The sequence below is a fragment of the Ornithorhynchus anatinus genome, chromosome 5, assembly GCF_004115215.2.
Source record: "Ornithorhynchus anatinus isolate Pmale09 chromosome 5, mOrnAna1.pri.v4, whole genome shotgun sequence".
Lineage (NCBI taxonomy): Eukaryota > Metazoa > Chordata > Mammalia > Monotremata > Ornithorhynchidae > Ornithorhynchus > Ornithorhynchus anatinus.
The window spans coordinates 41,313,036-41,332,937 of NC_041732.1; the positions used below are offsets into that span (position 1 = coordinate 41,313,036).

Genomic DNA, 19,902 nt, shown 5'->3' on the forward strand with positions numbered 1-19,902 from the left:
GTCACACCAAATGTTCTTCCCAAATCCTTCCAGGAAGAGTCACCTCTTCCATCAGTCAATTACATTTATTGAGTGCTGACTGTGTGCAGAGCCCTGAACTAAGTGCTTGGGAGAGAACAATGTAACAGATACATTCCCTGCCCAAAATGAGCTTAATCTAGTGGGGGAAACAGACATTAATATAAATTAATAAATTACAGATATATGGATAAATTACAGGTATATAATTAAAATTACAGATATATAAATAAATTACAAATATTGAATCACTGGAGTTGAGAAAGCACATTGAACTACATAGCACTGCAATAAGTTGACTGTGCCATTATAGATGCCCAATCAGATTGCCTGAGCCAGGTCCTTGGGTATGCCAGTGGTGTGGGGCAGACTGGGGAAGGCAGCTTTTGGGCCATTTTGCCAGTTTTGGGGAATCTAAAACAGGAGTAGCAAGGGGAGCAGGGAAATATGGGGATGGACAACCAACAAGCTTGCCTTCCTTGGTGTTTACCTGGCTCCCTACCTACACAACCTGAAAGCTTTCGCTACCCACAATGACAAATGGAGGAAATCATGGCTAAACTTGAACAAAACAAGAAAGCAGAGAGAAGCCATGGAGTCAGAAAATCTGTATTCTAATCCTGGCTCTGCCATTTGCGTGCTGTGTGACCCTGGGTAAACCTATTGACTCTTCTGTGGCTCAGTTTCCTCATCTGTAAAATGGGGATTAAATATCTGTTTTCCTCCCTCCTTAAACTGTGAGCCCCATATGAGATAGAGTGGGCCTGATCTGATTGTAATTGTATGTACCGTAACACTTACACCCTCATTGTTATCCCAATTATTATTATTACCCTTAATGAATATGGTATGGCTGAGTCTGGCTATTATTATTAGTAGTAATCTTATTACTGTTAGAATACTCTTCACCTCCTTTGGCTCAGGAATATGTGTACATTGCCATGGCAATGAGAACTGATGAACTCTCAGGAAAAATATATCCATTAATAGATTTCTAACTCACAGTGTATATGTGTGCTATGTGTGTGAATGAATGCATGCATACATGTATAAGGCATGCATCTATTTAAGACATAGATGCTGTAGAATGTTCAACAGAAATTCCAGCTTTCAACAATGAACTGTGTGCTTTGGGATTGAAGCTCCATGAACTTAAATGAGCAAACAATCAGCCCTATATTAGCTCTAGGTGCGTCTCATAAGCCTTGTCTGAATACAGGCTTTTAATCGTGACTAAAGCAATGTTTCTTAACAACTGAAACCACTTTTCTACCCTTTCTGTCCACAGGAAAATCACATTTGTTTAGATCTATTAGGTTTCTATCAATCGAGTGCACTTCTCTCATAAAAAATAGAATAATAATAATAAAAAAAAGGTCCTTGACAAGACTCATGGATTCTTGTCTTGCTTTCAGACCCAATGAGGGAGGCTGGTGGAGGAGAATAAGTCAGATTGCCCAGAAACTGAAAATAAAATTTCTCTGGGTCCATGGCTACATTTTGTTGGAGTCCCCCTTTGAAAAAAATGATGGAAGAGTATTGACCCACTCATGAAGACTTTGGGATGAAGAACCTATGCCAAGCAATTGAGTGCAGTGCTAGTATTCGACAAGGAAAACTTGCACTCTCTCACCCCTGCCAATCATCTGCCTAATGATGCAGTAGAAAATAAATATATACAAAAATACATTTATTAGTAAACAGTGGTTATTCAGACATCACTGAATGCTAGAAAGAAATGTTTTCTGAATTTCTTGTTGCCATAGGCGAGGAGGCTATTGAAAGAGAAAAAGACCTCAGGTTATTTGGAGAATGGTGAATGCCTTTCTTTTACAGGCAACTTTTACCTCAACTGCACCAGGTAACTGAGAATGGCCCACAGACACCTTCACTTATTGCCCTCTCCTTCTCACAGGACCAAGATCAGTGCTCATGTGCATCACCCAGTCACATCTGGCTCTGAGTGGTTCTCTGCTTGCAACCTCGGAGCCAGTTAGGAGAGTGATGAGTGGAGATATAAGGGTTTCTGCTTCTCAAACCCCATGCCAAGATAATGATTTCAGAGCCATTCCAGTCTTTTAAATTGGATGTTGGTTGTCAGTGTAACATGGATTTCTCCTTTGTGCTCTCATTCTTCTGAAACATTTTTAGCTTCAATTTTCAACAGCTATTGCAGATTCATATCTAGTGATAAAAAGCAATCATTCAAACCCATTTGTTCCCCTCTTACTGTTATGCCACTTTATTCCTGATCCCAACAGCTCTGAACGGAGTGTGAAGATAAGGATGTATACAATGGTTCAAAGAACTCAGCTCAGCATTGTTCCAGGAAGCAGCTTTATAGTTTTATATTTTGGGACATGAGAAATGTCTCTCACACCAAGAGGTGAAACTTGGAAGCTCAAGTCTTGATTCATGCTCTTCTGAGCTGTAGGCATATTGCAGTCCAACAGCATTTTGAGAGGCACTTCATTTTATTTGAACACCCAGTGGTCCCATAATGTAGAACCTTGTTCTTGCAGAATCGCATGCAAAGGAAAACTTGTACTCACCTGGTCTGGCATTGGGCTCACATATGTATGAATAAACTGTTTCTTCTGGCATCAAGATGTGCTGTGTTCAAAGAGGTTCTTGCTGTTGAGTGAATGTTCCTTAATCTTTCATAGCCAAAATATGTAGGGAAGACATGTATTGTGTCAGAACTGAATGTATTTACTATTCTCAGAGTAGTTGTTAAGCAATTGAAGATCAAGGTCTAGCTGATCGGAGTCAATCAATCAGTAGTATTTATTGAGCACTTACAGTGTGCAAAGCACTGTATTAAGCACTTGAGTGAATAAAATATATCAGTGTTGGTAGACACATTCCCTGCTTAAAGTGAGTTTACAGTCTAGAGGAGCTTACTCTTTCTCAGATTTGCTAATCATAATCTCATTTTGCCTGGTGGCAAAGATCAATTTCTTCATCTGGTGGAACCAGTGGTCATTCTTTTCCTGGTTCCTAGGGAATGAACGACTTTTGCAAGTACATGAACTCTTCCTGTTGTTGACACCACTAATGTATCTTAGAGGCATTCATTCATTCATTCATTCATTCATTCATTCATTCATTCATTCCTTTCTCTCTGAGGATTCAAGTGGAAAAAGAGTGGCAGGATAGCAAAAACACCTTATCTCTGTAAAAAATGGTGTTGTGTTTGCTTGGTGTTTTTGTTGGGCCTTGTTTCCTTGGTTCAGGAAAGGAGAGAGGCCCCCTGGCTAAATCTTTTATTGTGATAGAATTTGCTGTGTGCCAAGAATTCTAGTAAATCTTGTGTTCATACAAGACTGCAAGGTCCAAGTAGGATAGAGATTGTGTCCAACCTGATTATCTTGTATTTACCCTAAGGTTGAATCCAGTGCTTGACATATAGTAAGTGCTTAACAAGTACTTATTATTATTAGGTATGAACAGATCCTTGGGACTTTGATCTTTGCAATTTTAAGTCTCAAAGTCTCCCTTGCATGAAATATTGAGTTATTCCACCTTTTGAGCATGAGTACACATTTATCTTTTTATGGATATTGATTCTATAATAATATCCATATTGTATTATTATTTATTCTTATTTTTATTATTTCCTTCTCCTACTTCCACCAGCACTTCCACCTGGGTTCCAGTAGAATCCCGGTTAGTCATAATTGATGGCTGTCAGCTCAGTGACGCTCCCTGACTCCCCCCTGCGGCTCCTTATCCCAGTCTCCCCATTGCCTTCATCACCCCCTCCCTTTCTGGCCTAGCAGAAGAAGCGTGGGCCTGAGAATCAGAGGACCCGGGTTCTAATTCTGTCTCTGCTACTTGTCTCCGCCTTAGGGAAGTATCATGGTTTAGTGGATATAGCATGGGCCTGGGAGTCAGAGCTTTAGTCCCAACTCTGCTACTTGTCTATTCTGTGACCTTGGATAGTCACTTCACTTCTCTGTGCCTCAGTTCCCTCATCTGTAGACTGTGAGCCCTATGTGGGGCAGGAACTGTGTCCAACAGTTTATCTTCTATCTACCCTAGCACTTAGAACAGTAGCTGAGACATAGTAAGTGCTTAACAAATGCCACAATTATTATTAGTATTATTATTATTCCAAGACTTGCCTGCTCTGTGGCTGTGGGCAAATCACTTAATTGATCTGTGCCACAGTTTCCTCATCAGTAAAATGGTCAATCTCTGTTCTCCCTTCCTCTTAGAATGTGAACCCAATGTTGATATTTATTCAGTACTTATAGTGATTATTTTGTCTATCTTAGTATAGTGCTTGGCAGGTAGTAAGTCATCAGAGCTTAGAAAAGTGCTTAGCACATAGTAAGTACTTAACAAATACCATAATTATTATTAACAAATACTATAGTTATAATTATTATTCAACCTTTTATGTTCCTCCCTCTTCCCTTCTCTCCTTAACTCTTTCCCCTTCTCCTGCTTTCCTTCCTCTTTGCCCCTGCCTCTGTGGCCACTTACCCAGAAAGCCTACAGTTTTTTCCCATCTATAAGGACAATAAATCTGGTCACTTTAGTCCCAAAATTCAGCTGAGGCAGGGTAGGTTAGAACCCTAAGCCTTGGCAAAGATCTATTGATATCTCCCTCTGCCCCCATCCCCAGGAAATTGAAATGTTCCTGGACTGAGTAGCTGTTTTCATGATGATTTGTGCCATCAGAGAAATAGAGCCTATAGTTTCATAAGTTCCTCATAATCCTACTAAGACCTTTGCTCTTTTTTCCATTTAAGCCAAGAATAGTCAATCCTTCCCTATAGGTGTGTAAAACTTGACTGAATTTTAGCATAAACATGATGAAAAGGAAGTGAATAAAAATTCCAAAACTACCTTATTCAATGTTCTATGCATCCTGTATTGTATGGAGGCAGAGGAGAGAGCGGGAAAGAGCTGGGCGAGAGAGGGGAAGGGGAAGGAGAAGATTAGGAGGGGCAGATGGGAGGAGAGGGGGTGGAAGGATATGGCAAGGCCAGAGAGGTAGGTGGCAGCACTGAGAACAATTAACGAGAAGCAGCGTGGCCCAGTGGAAAGAGCCCGGGCTTGGGAGTCAGAGGTCATGGGTTCAAATCCCGCATCTGCCACTTGTCAGCTGTGTGACTGTGGGCAAGTCACTTCACTTCTCTGGGCCTCAGTTCCCTCACCTGTAAAATGGGGATTAACTGTGAGCCTCATGTGGGACAACCTGATTACCCTGTATCTCCCTCAGCGCCTAGAACAGTGCTCTGCACATAATAAGCACTTAAGAAATATCAACATTATTATTATATTACTGAACTGACCTCTGATAGGTGACAAAGCGATTTTCCTTCCAAATCAACCTATTCCCATTATAAATCAGGAAAATGTGCAACTTTGCTGCGATAGATACAAGATAATCAGGCTGGACATAATAATAATAATAATAATAATGTTGGTATTTGTTAAGCGCTTACTATGTGCCGAGCACTGTTCTAAGCGCTGGGGTAGACACAGGGGAATCAGGTTGTCCCACGTGGGGCTCACAGTCTTAATCCCCATTTTACAGATGAGGTAACTGAGGCACAGAGAAGTTAAGTGACTTGCCCAAAGTCACACAGCTGACAAGTGGCCGAGCCGGGATTCGAACCCATGAACTCTGACTCCAAAACCCGTGCTCTTTCCACTGAGCCATGCTGCTTCTCCCATGGTCCATTCCCACATAGTCCATGGAATGGTCCATTCCCACATAGGGGTCACAATCTTAATCTCCATTTTACAGATGAGGTAACTGAGGCACAGAGAGTGGATTGAGTTGCCCAAGATCACACAGCAGACAAGTGGAGGAGCCAGGATTAGAATAGCCCTTCTGATGTTTATCACTAAGCCATCCCCCTTATTGTCCACTGGGTCTGTTATGTCTAGGCTGGGCTTTGGAGCAACCCTTGCTTTTAATGAATGCTTTATTGATTAATAATCATAAGCACCATCATAATTGGGGTATTTGTTAAGCACTTATCTGCCAATCACTACTAAGCACTGGGGTAGATACTAGTTAATCAGGTTGGATATAGTACCTGACCCACATGGAACTCACAGTCTAAGTAGAACAACAGCATGGCCTAGTGTACAGAGCACAGGCCTGGGTGTTAGAGGATTTAGGTTCTAATCCCTGTTCCACCCCATATCTGCTCTATGACTTCAGGCAAGTCACTTTAGTTCTGCTTGCCTCAGTCACCTCATCTGTAAATATGGGGATTAAGATTGTGAGCCCCATGTGGGACAGAGACCGTGTCTAACCTGATTAGCTTGTATCCACCCCAGCATTTAGTAGAGTGCCAGGCACATAATAAGAACTTAGCAAATACCAATTTAAGAAAAAAAAAAAACACCACCAAAAAAAGCCAGGTATTCATTCATTCATTCAATAGTATTTATTGAGCGCTTACTATGTGCAGAGCACTGTACTAAGCACTTGGGATGAACAAGTCGGCAACAGATAGAGACAGTCCCTGCCGTTTGACGGGCTTACAGTCTAATCGGGGGAGACGGACAGACAAGAACAATGGCACTAAACAGCGTCAAGGGGAAGAACATCTCGTAAAAACAATGGCAACTAAATAGAATCAAGGCGATGTACAATTCATTAACAAAATAAATAGGGTAACGAAAATATATACAGTTGAGCGGACGAGTACAGTGCTGTGGGGATGGGAAGGGAGAGGTGGAGGAGCAGAGGGAAAAGGGGAAAATGAGGCTTTAGCTGCGGAGAGGTAAAGGGGGCATGGCAGAGGGAGTAGAGGGGGAAGAGGAGCTCAGTCTGGGAACGCCTCTTGGAGGAGGTGATTTTTAAGTAGGGTTTTGAAGAGGGAAAGAGAATCAGTTTGGCGGAGGTGAGGAGGGAGGGCGTTCCAGGACCGCGGGTATTGAATCTTCATTCTTCAGAGGAGGGAACTGAGACACAGAGAAATTAAATCATTTGCCTATGGTCATAAAGCAGACAACTGGCAGAGCTAGGATTAGCACCCTAGGTCCTTTGATTCCCAGGCCCATGTTCTTTCCACTTTGCCAATGAACAGTGTGAATTTCTGGGGAAGCTTTGTACTGTGACTTATTTGTGGCCTGAGTTCTGATTAGGAGCCTGCCTCGCCACAATTAGCAAAGAGGCTGGGGCAGGCAAGGGTAGGGCAAGGAAAACACTGTTTTGCTGAGGGTGTGAGACAACAGCACAGGAACATACTTTTCATGTACTCCCAGGTAAAGGAGAGGAGATTCTGAATACCTTACATCACAGACTCCTGTACTATTGCTATGAATATTTTTAGTGACCCAGATTTCAACAGGGTTCTTCTTTTTTGCAAGGAGAAAATTGAAACCAGAGTTCATTTTTCAAAAATGGTTTTGAAATAGGCCAAATTTAGATATAATTTGATCTAGTGGCCTCAAAATTGTTTTTATTATTTAAGTAGGTTTTTATAGCATGCATGTAAGTTGTGACCATCCTGCAAAGCTTGAAATTCCTCCCTCTCCCACATTCACGGCTCTCTCTCATCATTAGACTGAGAGTATGATGGCCATATCTGCCTAGGGCCAACCTTGGGCTAAGATGAAAAATTTTACAGAACTCTCCGGTTTCTTTTTCAGAGAATGGTATCTGTCCTGCAAGGCAGCTAACCCCCCTAGTAATTTTCAGGATAGTAGGACTGATAGTAGGATAGTAGGTCAAATCTGTGCAGGCAGGTTATTTTTCCTTGAGTGCCTTCTTTTTTATGATATTTAGTAAGAGCTTACTATGCTGCAGGCACTGTACTAAGCAATGGGGTAGATACAAGTTAGATTGGACACATGTCTCACTTGGGACTCACAGGCTTAATCCCCATTAAGAGCAGCATGGCCTAATGATGGAGCATGTGCCTGGAAGTCAGGACATGGGTTCTAATCCCAAATCACCACTTGTCTGCTGTGTGAACTTGGGCAAATCACTTCACTTCTATGTGTCTCAGTTATCTCATCTATAAAATGGGGATTAAGACCACAAACCCTATGTGGGACAGGGTCTGTGTCCTACCTGATTACTTGTATCCCTACCAGCACTTAGTACAGTACCTGACACATAGTAAGCACTTAGCAAATACCACAATTATTATTATTATTTTGCAGATGAGGTAATTGAGGCATAGAGAAGTGAAGAGACTTGCTCAATATCACACAGCATCTTGGGAATCTACCTAATCAAAAGCAGCTATCTGGGGGTGCTGGCTGCTCATCTTCTCCTCTCACTGGGTGGCTGGCCACCCTGGACTCTAAGGGATTGCTCTGTCCCCACCTGGGCAGTCATAGCCTAGAAGGACTTGACCAGAGAAGTGTTGAAATTCTCTTAACCCATTTGGTGGGTGTAATCACTCAGTAGTATTTATTCATTCATTCAATCATATTTACTGAGCACTTACTGTGTGCAGAGCACTATACTAAGCACTTGGGAGAGTACAATGCAACAACAAAATGACACATTTCCTGCCCCCAATGACCTACGGTCTATTTATTTAGGGCTTATAATGTGCAGGAATCTCTTCTAAGACCTTGGGAGAGTGCAATCTTTCCACTCAAGGGACTTAAAATCTAATGGGGACAGACATTGAAATGAATGATAAGGGAAGCAATCGAATATAAGGACATTTACATAAGTACTGAGGGTTGGTGTGAGTAAATTCAGCATGAGTGGGATTAAGTGCATGGGTGTGGGGCTGAGAGTTTAGTCAGGAGTCTTCCTGGAGAAGATTTGATTTTAGTCTTACTTTCAAATTGGGGAGAGTGCACAGCTGTTAGATATATGGGGGAAGCAGTTACCGGCAAGAGGGAGCAATGAGCAAGCAGTCAATGATGGTGAGGCAAATGTGAAGGACAGTGAGCAGGCTGGTGTTAGAGGTTGTAGGGTGGAGGAGCAAGGATAATTGAAGGGGAAGGAGGTGAATGAGTATCTTGAATCCAATGGTAAGGAGTTTCTGCTTGATGCAGAGGTGAATGGGCATTCATTGGAGATTTTTGAGTGGGCTGGCCCATTGAAAACAACATGGGCCTGGAGTCAGAGGAACTGGCTCTGCCACTTGGCTGTGTGACCTTGGGCAAGTCTTTTAACTTCTCTGTACCTGTTTCTTCATCTGTGAAATGAGAATTAGATCCTACTCTTTCTTAGCTCCGTAAGCCCCATGTGGGAGAGAGACTGTAACCACCCTGATTATCTTGTATTTACCCCGGCATTTAGTACAGTGCTTGGCACACTAGTAATTGCTTAACAGTTATTATCTTACTGTTATTGTTTGAGGAGTCAGGAGATGTGTGCAGAATGATTCTTTAGAAAAATGATTCAGGCAGCCAAGTTAAGCATGAACTGTAGAGGGGAGAGAGTAGAGGCAGGGAAGTCAGTGAGGAGACAGATACAGTAGTTGAGATGGGATAAGACAAGAGTTTGATAGCCATTTGGGTGGAGAAGTAGCAAGTTCTGTATATTTTGTGGAGATAGAATTGACAAGATTTAGTGACTCACCGAATATGTGGGGTGGAGAGATGAGGCAAGGATGATGCCAAGATTTCAAGCTTGTAAAACAAGGATGATGATTTTGTCAACAGTGTTGGGCAAATCATGAGGAGGACAAAGTTTGGGAGGGAAGATGAGAAGTTCAGCGTTGGATAATTTGAGATTGAGGGGATGGCAAGACATTCAGGTAGAGAAGTCGTGAAGGCAGGAGGAAATGCAAGATTGCAGAGAGGAAGAAAAGTAGGGATTAGAGATGTAGATATGGTAGTCATCGGAATAGAGGTGGTAGTTGAAATTGTGGTAGCAGATGAGCTCCCCAAGGAAATGGCTGTGAAGGGAGTAAGATCAGAAGAGGCCCAAAGGCATCTAAGAGGTCTAGGATGGAATAACCAATCAAGGCTGTTTTTGGTGATTCAGCTCCAACTAGATAGATATCTATCATTAAGATGATCTGGGGGAAAAATATGATCTCTTAATATAAAATTCCTTTAAAAAAAAACCCTTATGCACTCACAGGCTATCTGACTAAGCTTAGAGCCAACATACTCAAAGTTCACCACAGAGATTCCTACCAAAACCTAAATTGGGGCAAAATTGGCAAAATTCATCACAATACAGGATGCTGTAAAATAAAGCCTCAGACAGTGCTGCATTCCAGGAGAAAAATGGGAGTCTCTTGCCACAGAGAGACCAGAAGGTTGCACTGCCACCAGAAAATAATCTGTTGGAGAGGAGCTTGGTCAGGATCATGAGACAAGGAAGCAAAAGCAAAAATAGTGCAAGACACCGAGCACAACAGGCATGACAGCACAATAAGGGGCTGTCTTTGTGTAGGCACAGTGGGGTTGGAACTGCTCATCCCACATTGGCCAATTCAGATACACATGTTAAATAAGTTTCAACATTAATGGTCTAATCTTCAAATACAAAGGATGAGAGAATTCCCCTTAGACTGTGGACCCCGTGTGGGAAAGGGACTGTGTCGAATCTGCTTATTTTGTATCTGCCCCTGAGCTTAACATATTGTAAGTGCTAGGCACATAGAAACAGCTTGACAAATACCACAATTATAATTGCCTCTACCTTGATGTTTGAAATTCCTTTAATTCTGTTGGTAAAATGATTATCAATTCAAAATTATTATTTTCTACAGTCATGGAACTGAGCCTCTCTTCCAACTTGACTGCATTTGTGCAGACAGCAGAGAGGGACTGAGAAGAAGAATGTTAAGGACACAGAACTGATCCAATGAATCATATTTTTGAAGTGCTTACTCTGTGCAAAAAAACTGTTCTAAAGCACTTGGGAGAGTACAACAGAACTGGTAGACATGAGCCCTGCCATCAAAGAGCTTACAGTCTAGAACTCAGTCTGCAGCCAACAGTGTACAGCCAGAGCTTAGTGTAAAATGAACAGAGCTAAGAAAGAGGGGCTCAAACGCTGGTATTTGTTAAGCACTTACTATGTACCAGGCATTATACTAAGAGTTGTGAGAAGCAGCATGACCTATTGGGGAGAGCACAGGCCTGGGAGTCAGAACGACCTACGTTCTCCTCAAAAATCTCAAGTGGTTACTTATCCACCTCTGTATCAAACAAAAACTCCTCAGTAATGGCTTTAAAGCTGTCCATCACCTTGCTCCCTCCTACCTTACCTCCCTTCTCTCCTGCATCCCAGCCCACACACTCTGCTCCTCTGGTGCTAACCTTCTCACTGTGCTTCGATCTTGTCCATCTCGCCACTGATCCCTGACCCACATTCTACCTCTGGCCTGGAACACCCTCCCTCCTCAAATCCACCAGACAATCACTCTTCCCCCCTTTCAAAGTCCTACTGAAGGTGCAACTCCTCCAAGAGGCCTTCCCAGAATAAGCCTCACTTTTCTTCAGCTCTCACTCCCTTCTGCATCACCATGACTTGCTCCCTTTGCTCTTCTCCCCTCTCTCCATCCCAAAGCACTTATATATATAGATAAAATTCTCTTTATACTGATGCCTGTTTACTTGTACTGATGTCTGAGCCCATTGTGGGAAGGGATTGTCTCTATTGCTGTACTGTACTCTCTAAGTGCTTATTACAGTGCTCTGCACACAGTAAGCTCTCAGTAAATACAGTTGAATGAATGAATGAATGAATTCTAATCCTGACTCTGCCACTTGCCTGCTGTGTGAACTTGTCCAAGTCATTTAACTTCTCTGTGCCTGTTATCTGTAAAATGAGGATTGAGACTTTGTGGGACAGGGATTCTGTACAACCTGATTTATTTGTATCCACCCTAGTGCTTAGTACAATGCCTGGCACATAGTAAGTGTTTAACAAGTAGTACAATTATTATTATTATTACAAGCAAATTGGATCGGATAGAGTCCCTGTCCCACATGTGCTCACAGTCTTAATCCCCATTTTCAGATGAGGTAACTGAGGCACAGAGAAGGCAAGTGACTTGCCTAAGACCACACAGCAGCGAAGCTGAAGAGCTGGGATTAGAACCCATGACCTTCTGACACCCAGGCTCTATCTACTACGCCATGCTGAGGAGAGACCCCAGCAGGGACTCAAAGTGGAAGGGGTGAAAACTAGCTGAAAAGAGCCAGAAACCAAAAACCAGAATTGCAAATGATCACACAGGACAGAGAGCCCCGCTCTTAGCATCCCTGCCAGAATCACTGGAGATTTCAATTAGTCTGCCTTCCTTCGGTTCCTCTTACCAACTGAAACATAGTTTCATGTGAATTGTTTGTCTGAAAAGGTAAATTAAAAATAGAAAATGAAAGGAGAAAATTCTAAGTGAATTGTAAATGAATGTTCTTGAACAAATATTTGGAAATAGCTACCTATGAAAATTCTGAAGAGCTCTTGAACAGAAATCCTGAACAAGATGCTCCTTTTACCCACATGAATAGTGTGTTTGTGCAAGCCACCGAGATATAACGTAGGTCTATATTCTGGAAGCACAACCAACCCTTTGACTAAAGTTAGCTTGCGCCCCAAGCAGTCAATGAACTAATTGTGCACGCTGAAGTGAAGCCTACTTACACAGTAGTGTTATTTTCTTCGGTCTACCACTTCCAGACCTAACTCGACACTGCCTGTTCTTTTCCCATAAACTCATCTGGGTTCTGGCTGGAACAGAAGTAAAGATGCTCGGTCTGATTTATCGCTGTTCCTTGAAAAGCCCTCTTCATCATTCATAAGGCCTGTCTTGGGAGTGGGGTCCAGAGCTGCAGCTGGCTTTGATCTTACCTGACTTCTAAGTCTCATTGGTATTGCTTCCTGCAGATGACTTGGTCAGCCTACCCAATAATAATGTTGGTATTTGTTAAGCATTTACTACATGCAGAGCACTGTTCTAAGCGCTGGGGGAGATACAGGGTCATCAGGTTGTCCCACGTGAGGCTCACAGTTAATCCCCATTTTACAGATGAGGGAACTGAGGCCCAGAGAAGTGAAGTGACTTGCCCACAGTCCCACAGCTGACAAGTGGCAGAGCTGGGATTTGAACCCATGATCTCTGACTCCCAAGCCCGTGCTCTTTCCACTGAGCCATGCTGCTTCTCTACCCAACAGCAAGTCTCATGAAAATGAGATGATTTTGTGTCATCACATGGTCATTATTGAAAGTAGTTTTGCACATCCTTGATCACAGTGAGCAAAAAAGGTCATAGGAACCATCTGCTATGACAGTGTATGTTTTTAACCTCATCCATCACCATAATTGCTTCAGCTGGATCTACTAGAATCCTGTAACCAAGGATGTAAATGGGTCAGTGATACGTTCCTCTTGGCCCCCTAGGTGGAGATGTTGCTGTTAATAGTTTTTGAATGTCCACAATGCACTAGGGTTTTATAGCATGCGCATCCTTGCCTTCTAGAAATGAATGTTTTAAAGTGTCATGCCATATTACCCATTCAGGACATTTATCCACATGCAAATACTATAGGTATCCTCACTTTAAAGATGATGCTTGGTTTTTTATTTCTTTTCTACTTTGCTATCACTCTGTGGTAATTATTCTTTTTATGGTATTTAAGTGCTCATATGTGCCAGGCACTGTACTAAGTTCTGGGGTAGGTGCAAGGTAATCAGGTTAGACACAATTCATATCCCACATGGAGCTCAAAATCGTAATCCTCATTTTACAGATGAGATAACTGAGGCACAGAGAAGTTAATTGACTTGCCAAAGGTCACAGCGGACAAATAGTGGAGCTGGGATTAGAACCTTAGGTCCTTCTGACTCCTAGGCCCATGCTTTATCCATTAAGCCATACTGCTTTTCCATAGCTTATTGATCCACTAATATGTTCAGAGGACTGTACTAAGGCCTCGGGGAGGGTCCAATAAAGTGAGAAGACACATTCTTCGTAGGCTCAAGCTGAGTACCTTCAGCACAACAGTTATCGCAAGCTTTGGTTAGCGCCTAGTTTGGGAAAGTTTGCTGCAAGAAGTAGGATTTGAGGAGAATCCTCTAACAATCAATCAGTGGTATTTTTTGAGTGCTTACTGTTTTCAGAGCAATGAACTAGGCACTTGAAAGAGTACAGTATAACAAAGTGGGTAGCCACGTTCCCTGCCCACAGTGAGTTTATAGTCTTGTCATAGAGTCTGAATGGCAAAACAGGGACAAACAGGGACAAAGTAGATGTGGTTACTCTACCTCTGAGGAGCAATTCTGGCCTGAGTTTCTGGGGAATAGTCTGGTTTCAGCAAGTTTAGTGGGTGATACTATCTGAGCATGCCATGCAGTGGACATCCCTTGGGGAAAGATTGGATTCAACCTTTCTCACCCTGGAGCTTGTGAGCTACAGGCATGAAGATGGTCTTGAATTCCTTGGTCAGGTCTTTATGCCACTTTCAACCTAATACAGTTGCTCAATCAATATTTTAGAAACTTATTAATGCAAAAGCATCCCTGAGGGTCAGAAGTGGTCATCAGCCTTTGCACACTATTAATTTTAGGTGTCAGGTAATCAGGTAAGGAGAAATTGATTGGAACCAGCCAAGGATTTGCTACAGCTGTGACATTGTTCAGAGGATTTGGAGTGGCTAGGAATATCTCAAATCCTTAATCAAGTTCAGGGGCTTAATCCCGGGTCTGCCACTTGTCTGTTGTGTGATGTTGGGCAAATGACTTCACTTCTCTGTGCATCAGTTACTTCATCTGTAAAATGGGGATCAATCAAACTTATTTATTGAACGTTTACTGTCAGCAGAGCATTGATCTAGGCATTTTGGAAAGTATGATACAGTAGAGTTGGTAGATATTCCCTGCCTGAAACTATCTAATGGTCTAGTGTCGGGGTGGGGGGGAACAGTCCGGAGGGGGAGATTAAGACTGTGAGCCCCATATGGGACATAGATTGTGTACAATTTGATTACCTTGTATCAACCCCAGATTTTAGCACAGTGTTTGGCACTTAGTAAGCTCTTAACAAATACCATTTAAAAAATTACTGTAGATCCATTGATAGCAAACTAGAAAAGATAGAAATCAAAAACAGCATGGCTCAGCAGAAAAGAAGCAACGTGGCCTGGGGAAAAAACATGGACCTGGGAGTCAGGGGGCCTGGATTCTAATTCTGGCTCCAATTCTGCCCAACCTGAGTAGCTTTCATCTACACAAGTGCTTTATATAGTAAGTGCTTAACAAATACTATTTAAAAAAAAAAGGGTCACATGATTCAGGAATTCCATTCCATCTATTCTATTCCATCTATCCATCTATCCATTCCATCTAATCTATTCCATGATTAGAGAAGCAGCGTGGCTCAGTGGAAAGAGCACAGGCTTAGGAGTCAGAGGTCATGGGTTCTAATTTTGGCTTTGCCACCTGTCAGCTCTGTGACTTTGGGCAAGTCACTTCACTTCTTGGTGCCCCAGTTCCCTCATCTGAAAATGGGGATTAAAACTGTGAGCCTCACGTGGGACAACCTGATTACCTTGTATCTACCCCAGCGCTTAGAACAGTGCTCGGCACATAGTAAGCACTTAACAAATACCAATATTATTATTGTTATTATTCAGGGCTCCTCTCCCCATGTTGCTTTGCAGTCTGATATGACTAAGGTATTTCAGGAGCTGTTTGCTTTTATAAGTATTATAATAGCAGCACAATGTCATTTTGAACACCCAGGCTGCATTTTCATTTTCATTTCTAACATGTAATATTCCTTGGTAATTAGTGCTTTCCATTTGAGAAGCTGAAATCTCTTATAAATATCAACTCATTCTTTCACATAACATCCCTGCAGAAAGAGAAGCACTCTGCATCTATGGTGCCAGGCTGAATGACTGGCATAGAGGATTTTGAGAAACTGCTAGCCGCTCAAAGAAGCTAGTTCTGCCAACATGCAAAAAACTGGCAACATTGGCAAGATCCTGAAAAATGGAGAGAGCCTAAAAATCTATGCCCTTTATTTGTAATGGCTTTGTTAAGGACTTGGGATGTGCCAAACAATGTACTAAGCACTGAGGTAGATACAAGCTTATCCCGTTGAACACAGTCCATGCCCTACATGAGGCTCACAGTCTTAATCCCCATTTTGCAGATAAGACAACTGAGGCCCGGTGAAGTGACTTGCCCAAAGTCACACAGCTGACAAGTGGCTCATTTATCCCACCTTGATTACTATATCAGCCTCCCTGCTGATCTCCCTACCTCCTGTCTTTCTCTACTCCAGTCCAAGCTTCACTCTGCTTCCTGATCATTTTTCTACAAAAACGTTCAGGCCATGTTTCCCCACTCTTCAGGAAACTCTAGTGGTTGCCCATCCACCTCCATGTAAAACAGAAATTCTTCACTGTTGGGATTTAAAACACTCGATCTCCTTCTCCTCTCCTACCTTACCTCTCTAGAGAAGCAGCATGGCTCACTGGAAAGAGCACGGGCTTTGGAGTCAGAGGTCATGTGTTCGAACCCCGGCTCTACCACTTGTCAGCTGTGTGACTTTGGGCAAGTCACTTAACTTCTCGGTGCCTCAGTTACCTCATCTGTAAAATGGGGATTAAGACTGTGAGCCCCACGTGGGGCAACCTGATTCCCCTGTGTCTACCCCAGCGCTTAGAACAGTGCTCGGCACATAGCAAGCGCTTAACAAATACCAACATTATTATTATTATTACTCATCTACAACCTAGCCCACACACTTGCCTCCTTTAATGCTAACTTTCTCACAGTACCTTGATCTCGTCTATATCTCTGCTGACTTTTAACACATTACCTGCCCCTGGCCTGGAACGCCCTCTTTCCTTGTATCCAACAGACAATTACTCTCTTTCCCCTTCAAAGCCTTATTGAAGGTACATCTCCTCTAAGAGCCCTTTACTAACTAAGCTCTCTTTTATTCTTCTCCCACTCCCTTCTACATCACTCTGACTTGCTACCTTTATTCATTCCCCCTCCCAGCTATACAACACTCACATACATATTTGTAGTCCTTTTTTATTAATGTCTTTCTTCTCCCACCTTCCCCCAGACTGTAAGCTCATTGTAGTCAAGGAATGTGTCTGTTCATTGTTATATTGTTTTCAGTCAAATGCTTAGTAGAGTGCTCTGCACACAGTAAGTGCTCAATAAATTCGATTGACTGGTTTGGGGGATGTGTGTGTGTGTGTGCACGTGTGTGCGTGTGTGCATGTTCATACACATATGTATGTATACATATATATGTACAGTGATGTCCTAAACAATCTCCTAATAATATAAGTAAATGCACCTCCTGAAGAACCTAATTGTGTTTCCATAGAATACTTGGAAACACTGGGAGAACAGGGTTTAGAGAGATACTGGAACATACTCTTGAGGGGCTTATGCTCTAAAAGAGATGACAAACAGTTCATTAATTATGGTATTAAGAGCTTAGCATGCGCTAAGCACTATAATAAACAATGGGTTATATAAAACATGTCAGATCAGAAGATAGTCTGGACTATTATTAATTTTCTAAAAGCTGGTTTACCAGTGTTATGCTACTTTCTCTATTTCTAACATTTTTGGGGTTTTTTGTTTTTTTGTTTTGTGGAGGTGGTAATAGTTACAGAGAGCAATATCCATGTGGCATTGTTTTTAGAGATGGAGGAGATAAGGAAGGAGACAGAGCACAGGCCCCAGGAGGTTTGAAGAGGAGTTGCACAGCATATAATTAAGAAAACACCTGCATTCTTTGTTAGCCAGATTTCCTCTAATGAGCCTTCTCCTACACCCCCCACCCAACCCTCCGGCACAGTGATCCCGAGAGAGAACCATCTTTTCTCTTTTAGGATGTTCCCACCTGAAGTAATTGGGTGTCCTTTGTCTTCCAGACCTCTCCCTGTTGTCTCCTGCAAGCTGTTCGGACTAATGGGAGTTTATATGGATTGGCAAGTACCTTGCAGGTCGACCTATGAACTGTCCAAGTGCTAATAGACCTCTGAGACATGGCACAGGATTGAGTGAGAGATGTAGGAAGAAATGGACAAAAGTACCTCATATCCCCTTGTGCCTATATCTGGTGATCTAGACTGGATCTGGAAGCTGGGGGGACTCTGGGATCCACCCCAGCAACGTTGATGGTGCTGAACGCCTGGCTGATCCCTGAGTCATGATGCTTCGTCGAGGGATGCTTGCCTGGATTTCTAGGGTGGTGGTTCTGCTCGTGCTTCTTTGCTGTGCTGTCTCCGTCCTCTACATGCTGGCCTGTACTCCGAAAGGGGATGAGGAACACCTGGCCCTGCCCAGGGCCAACAGCCCAACAGGCAAAGAAGGCTACCAGGCCATCCTGCAGGAGCGGGAGGAGCAGCACCGGAATTACATCAACAGCCTGAAGAGACAGATTGCCCAGTTGAAGGATGAGCTCCAGGAAAGGAGCGAGCAACTGAAGAACGTGCAGGATCACAATGGTGACACTGTGGGTTTAGGGGTAGGCCAGGGCCACCCTGGGAAGGCCCAGGCTGACCTGCTGGACTTCCTGCACTCCCAAGTTGGCAAAGCAGAGGTGCAAGCTGGTGTCAAGGTGTCAACCGAGTACGCTGCGGTGCCTTTTGAGAGCTTCACGCTGCAGAAGGTGTACCAGCTGGAGATGGGTTTGACCCGCCACCCGGAGGAGAAGCCAGTGAGGAAAGACAAGCGAGACGAATTGGTGGAGGCCATCGAATCGGCCCTCGAGACCCTGAATAGCCCAGTTGAGGAAAGCAACAGCAATGGCCGGACCTACGCAGCCTCAGATTTCATTGAAGGTGGGTATATGCTTTCGAATTGGGCTGGGAAATAGGAGAAAGTGGCACTCTCTAATCATAGGGTGACATCACTGAGGGTCGACAAAACACTAGGAACGGAGCTGATGGAAGGTTGTATGAAGCCAATCTGTAGCCTGGATTCTATTTTTCACATTCATCTGATCTCCACTTTGCTTTCCCATTGAAAGTCACTCAACTGGCAGCCTAAGGGCTTTTTGACAGAAGTTGGAGAAGCTTCTGGTCTTAGCAAAAAATAGACATGACAAACCCAAAAAGACTTTAATAAGGAACTTTCTGATTAATTGGATTTACACTCTTTCTTAGACATCTCCCCCAGCTGGAACTAGGCCTGGCTAGGTTTGAGCCATATCCATGTGTTCAGTGACGAATCCCTGAAATTAAATGGAAGAGCCAACAGCCTCCCTTAAAAGAGTGTAGGGTGACTTTGGATTTGGTCTAGTCTAATTTAATTTGGAAAGAAAGCAGCCGCCTACACTTCCATCAAAGACTAATCCACGATGTCTGTTCAGCATCAACAGGTTTTTCTTAAAGCCCTCTCTCATTACTGCTTGTTTTGAGAATAATTTTCTGTAATTTGACTCCTGGGTGGGGCCTTCTGAGATCATTTAGGGTACTCTCCCAAGCTCTTATTATAGTACTCTGTGTATAATAAGCACTCAATAAATGCAATTGATTGATATTGATCCACTCTCTGTGTCCTTGGCTATTTCCTAAAAGATGTCTAGATGTTGGCGGTGCCACAGCCTCATTTTTATTTGTTAAGTGCTTACTATGTGTCAAATAGTGATATAAGCGCTGGGATAGGAACAAGTTAATTAGGTCAGACACAGTTCCTGTCCTGCATGGGGCTCACAGTTAATAGTAGAAAGGAGAACAGGTATTGAATTACCATTCTGCAGGTGAGCGAACTGAGCTACAGAGAAGTGAAGTTACTTGCCCAAGGTCACACAGCACAGCTAGAATTAGAATCCAGGTTCTTCTGACTCCCACGCCCAGGCTCCCTCAATTAGACCAAGCTGCTTCTCTGCTTCTTTTGCCTACCTTTAATTGTGTTTCCCATCCTTTTGTTCACTTCAATTCCTGTTTTAGGATCTTTTCCAATACAATGCTTTTCTACATTGGCACTGACTCTC

The 19,902-nt window shown here is 42.9% G+C and overlaps 1 protein-coding gene across 5 annotated transcripts in view; it reads left to right on the plus strand.

Moving 5' to 3' along the window:
- The window catches only part of CSGALNACT1 (chondroitin sulfate N-acetylgalactosaminyltransferase 1), a 258,159-nt gene that overhangs the window by 158,032 nt on the left and 80,225 nt on the right, over positions 1-19,902 (plus strand). For all 5 annotated transcript variants that reach the window (XM_029066246.2, XM_029066245.2, XM_029066247.2 and 2 more), the window contains one exon: positions 17,837-18,748. In XM_029066246.2, the coding sequence (XP_028922079.1) occupies positions 18,115-18,748 (634 nt within the window). In that variant the 5' untranslated portion in view covers positions 17,837-18,114. The remainder of the gene's footprint in view (positions 1-17,836; positions 18,749-19,902) is intronic.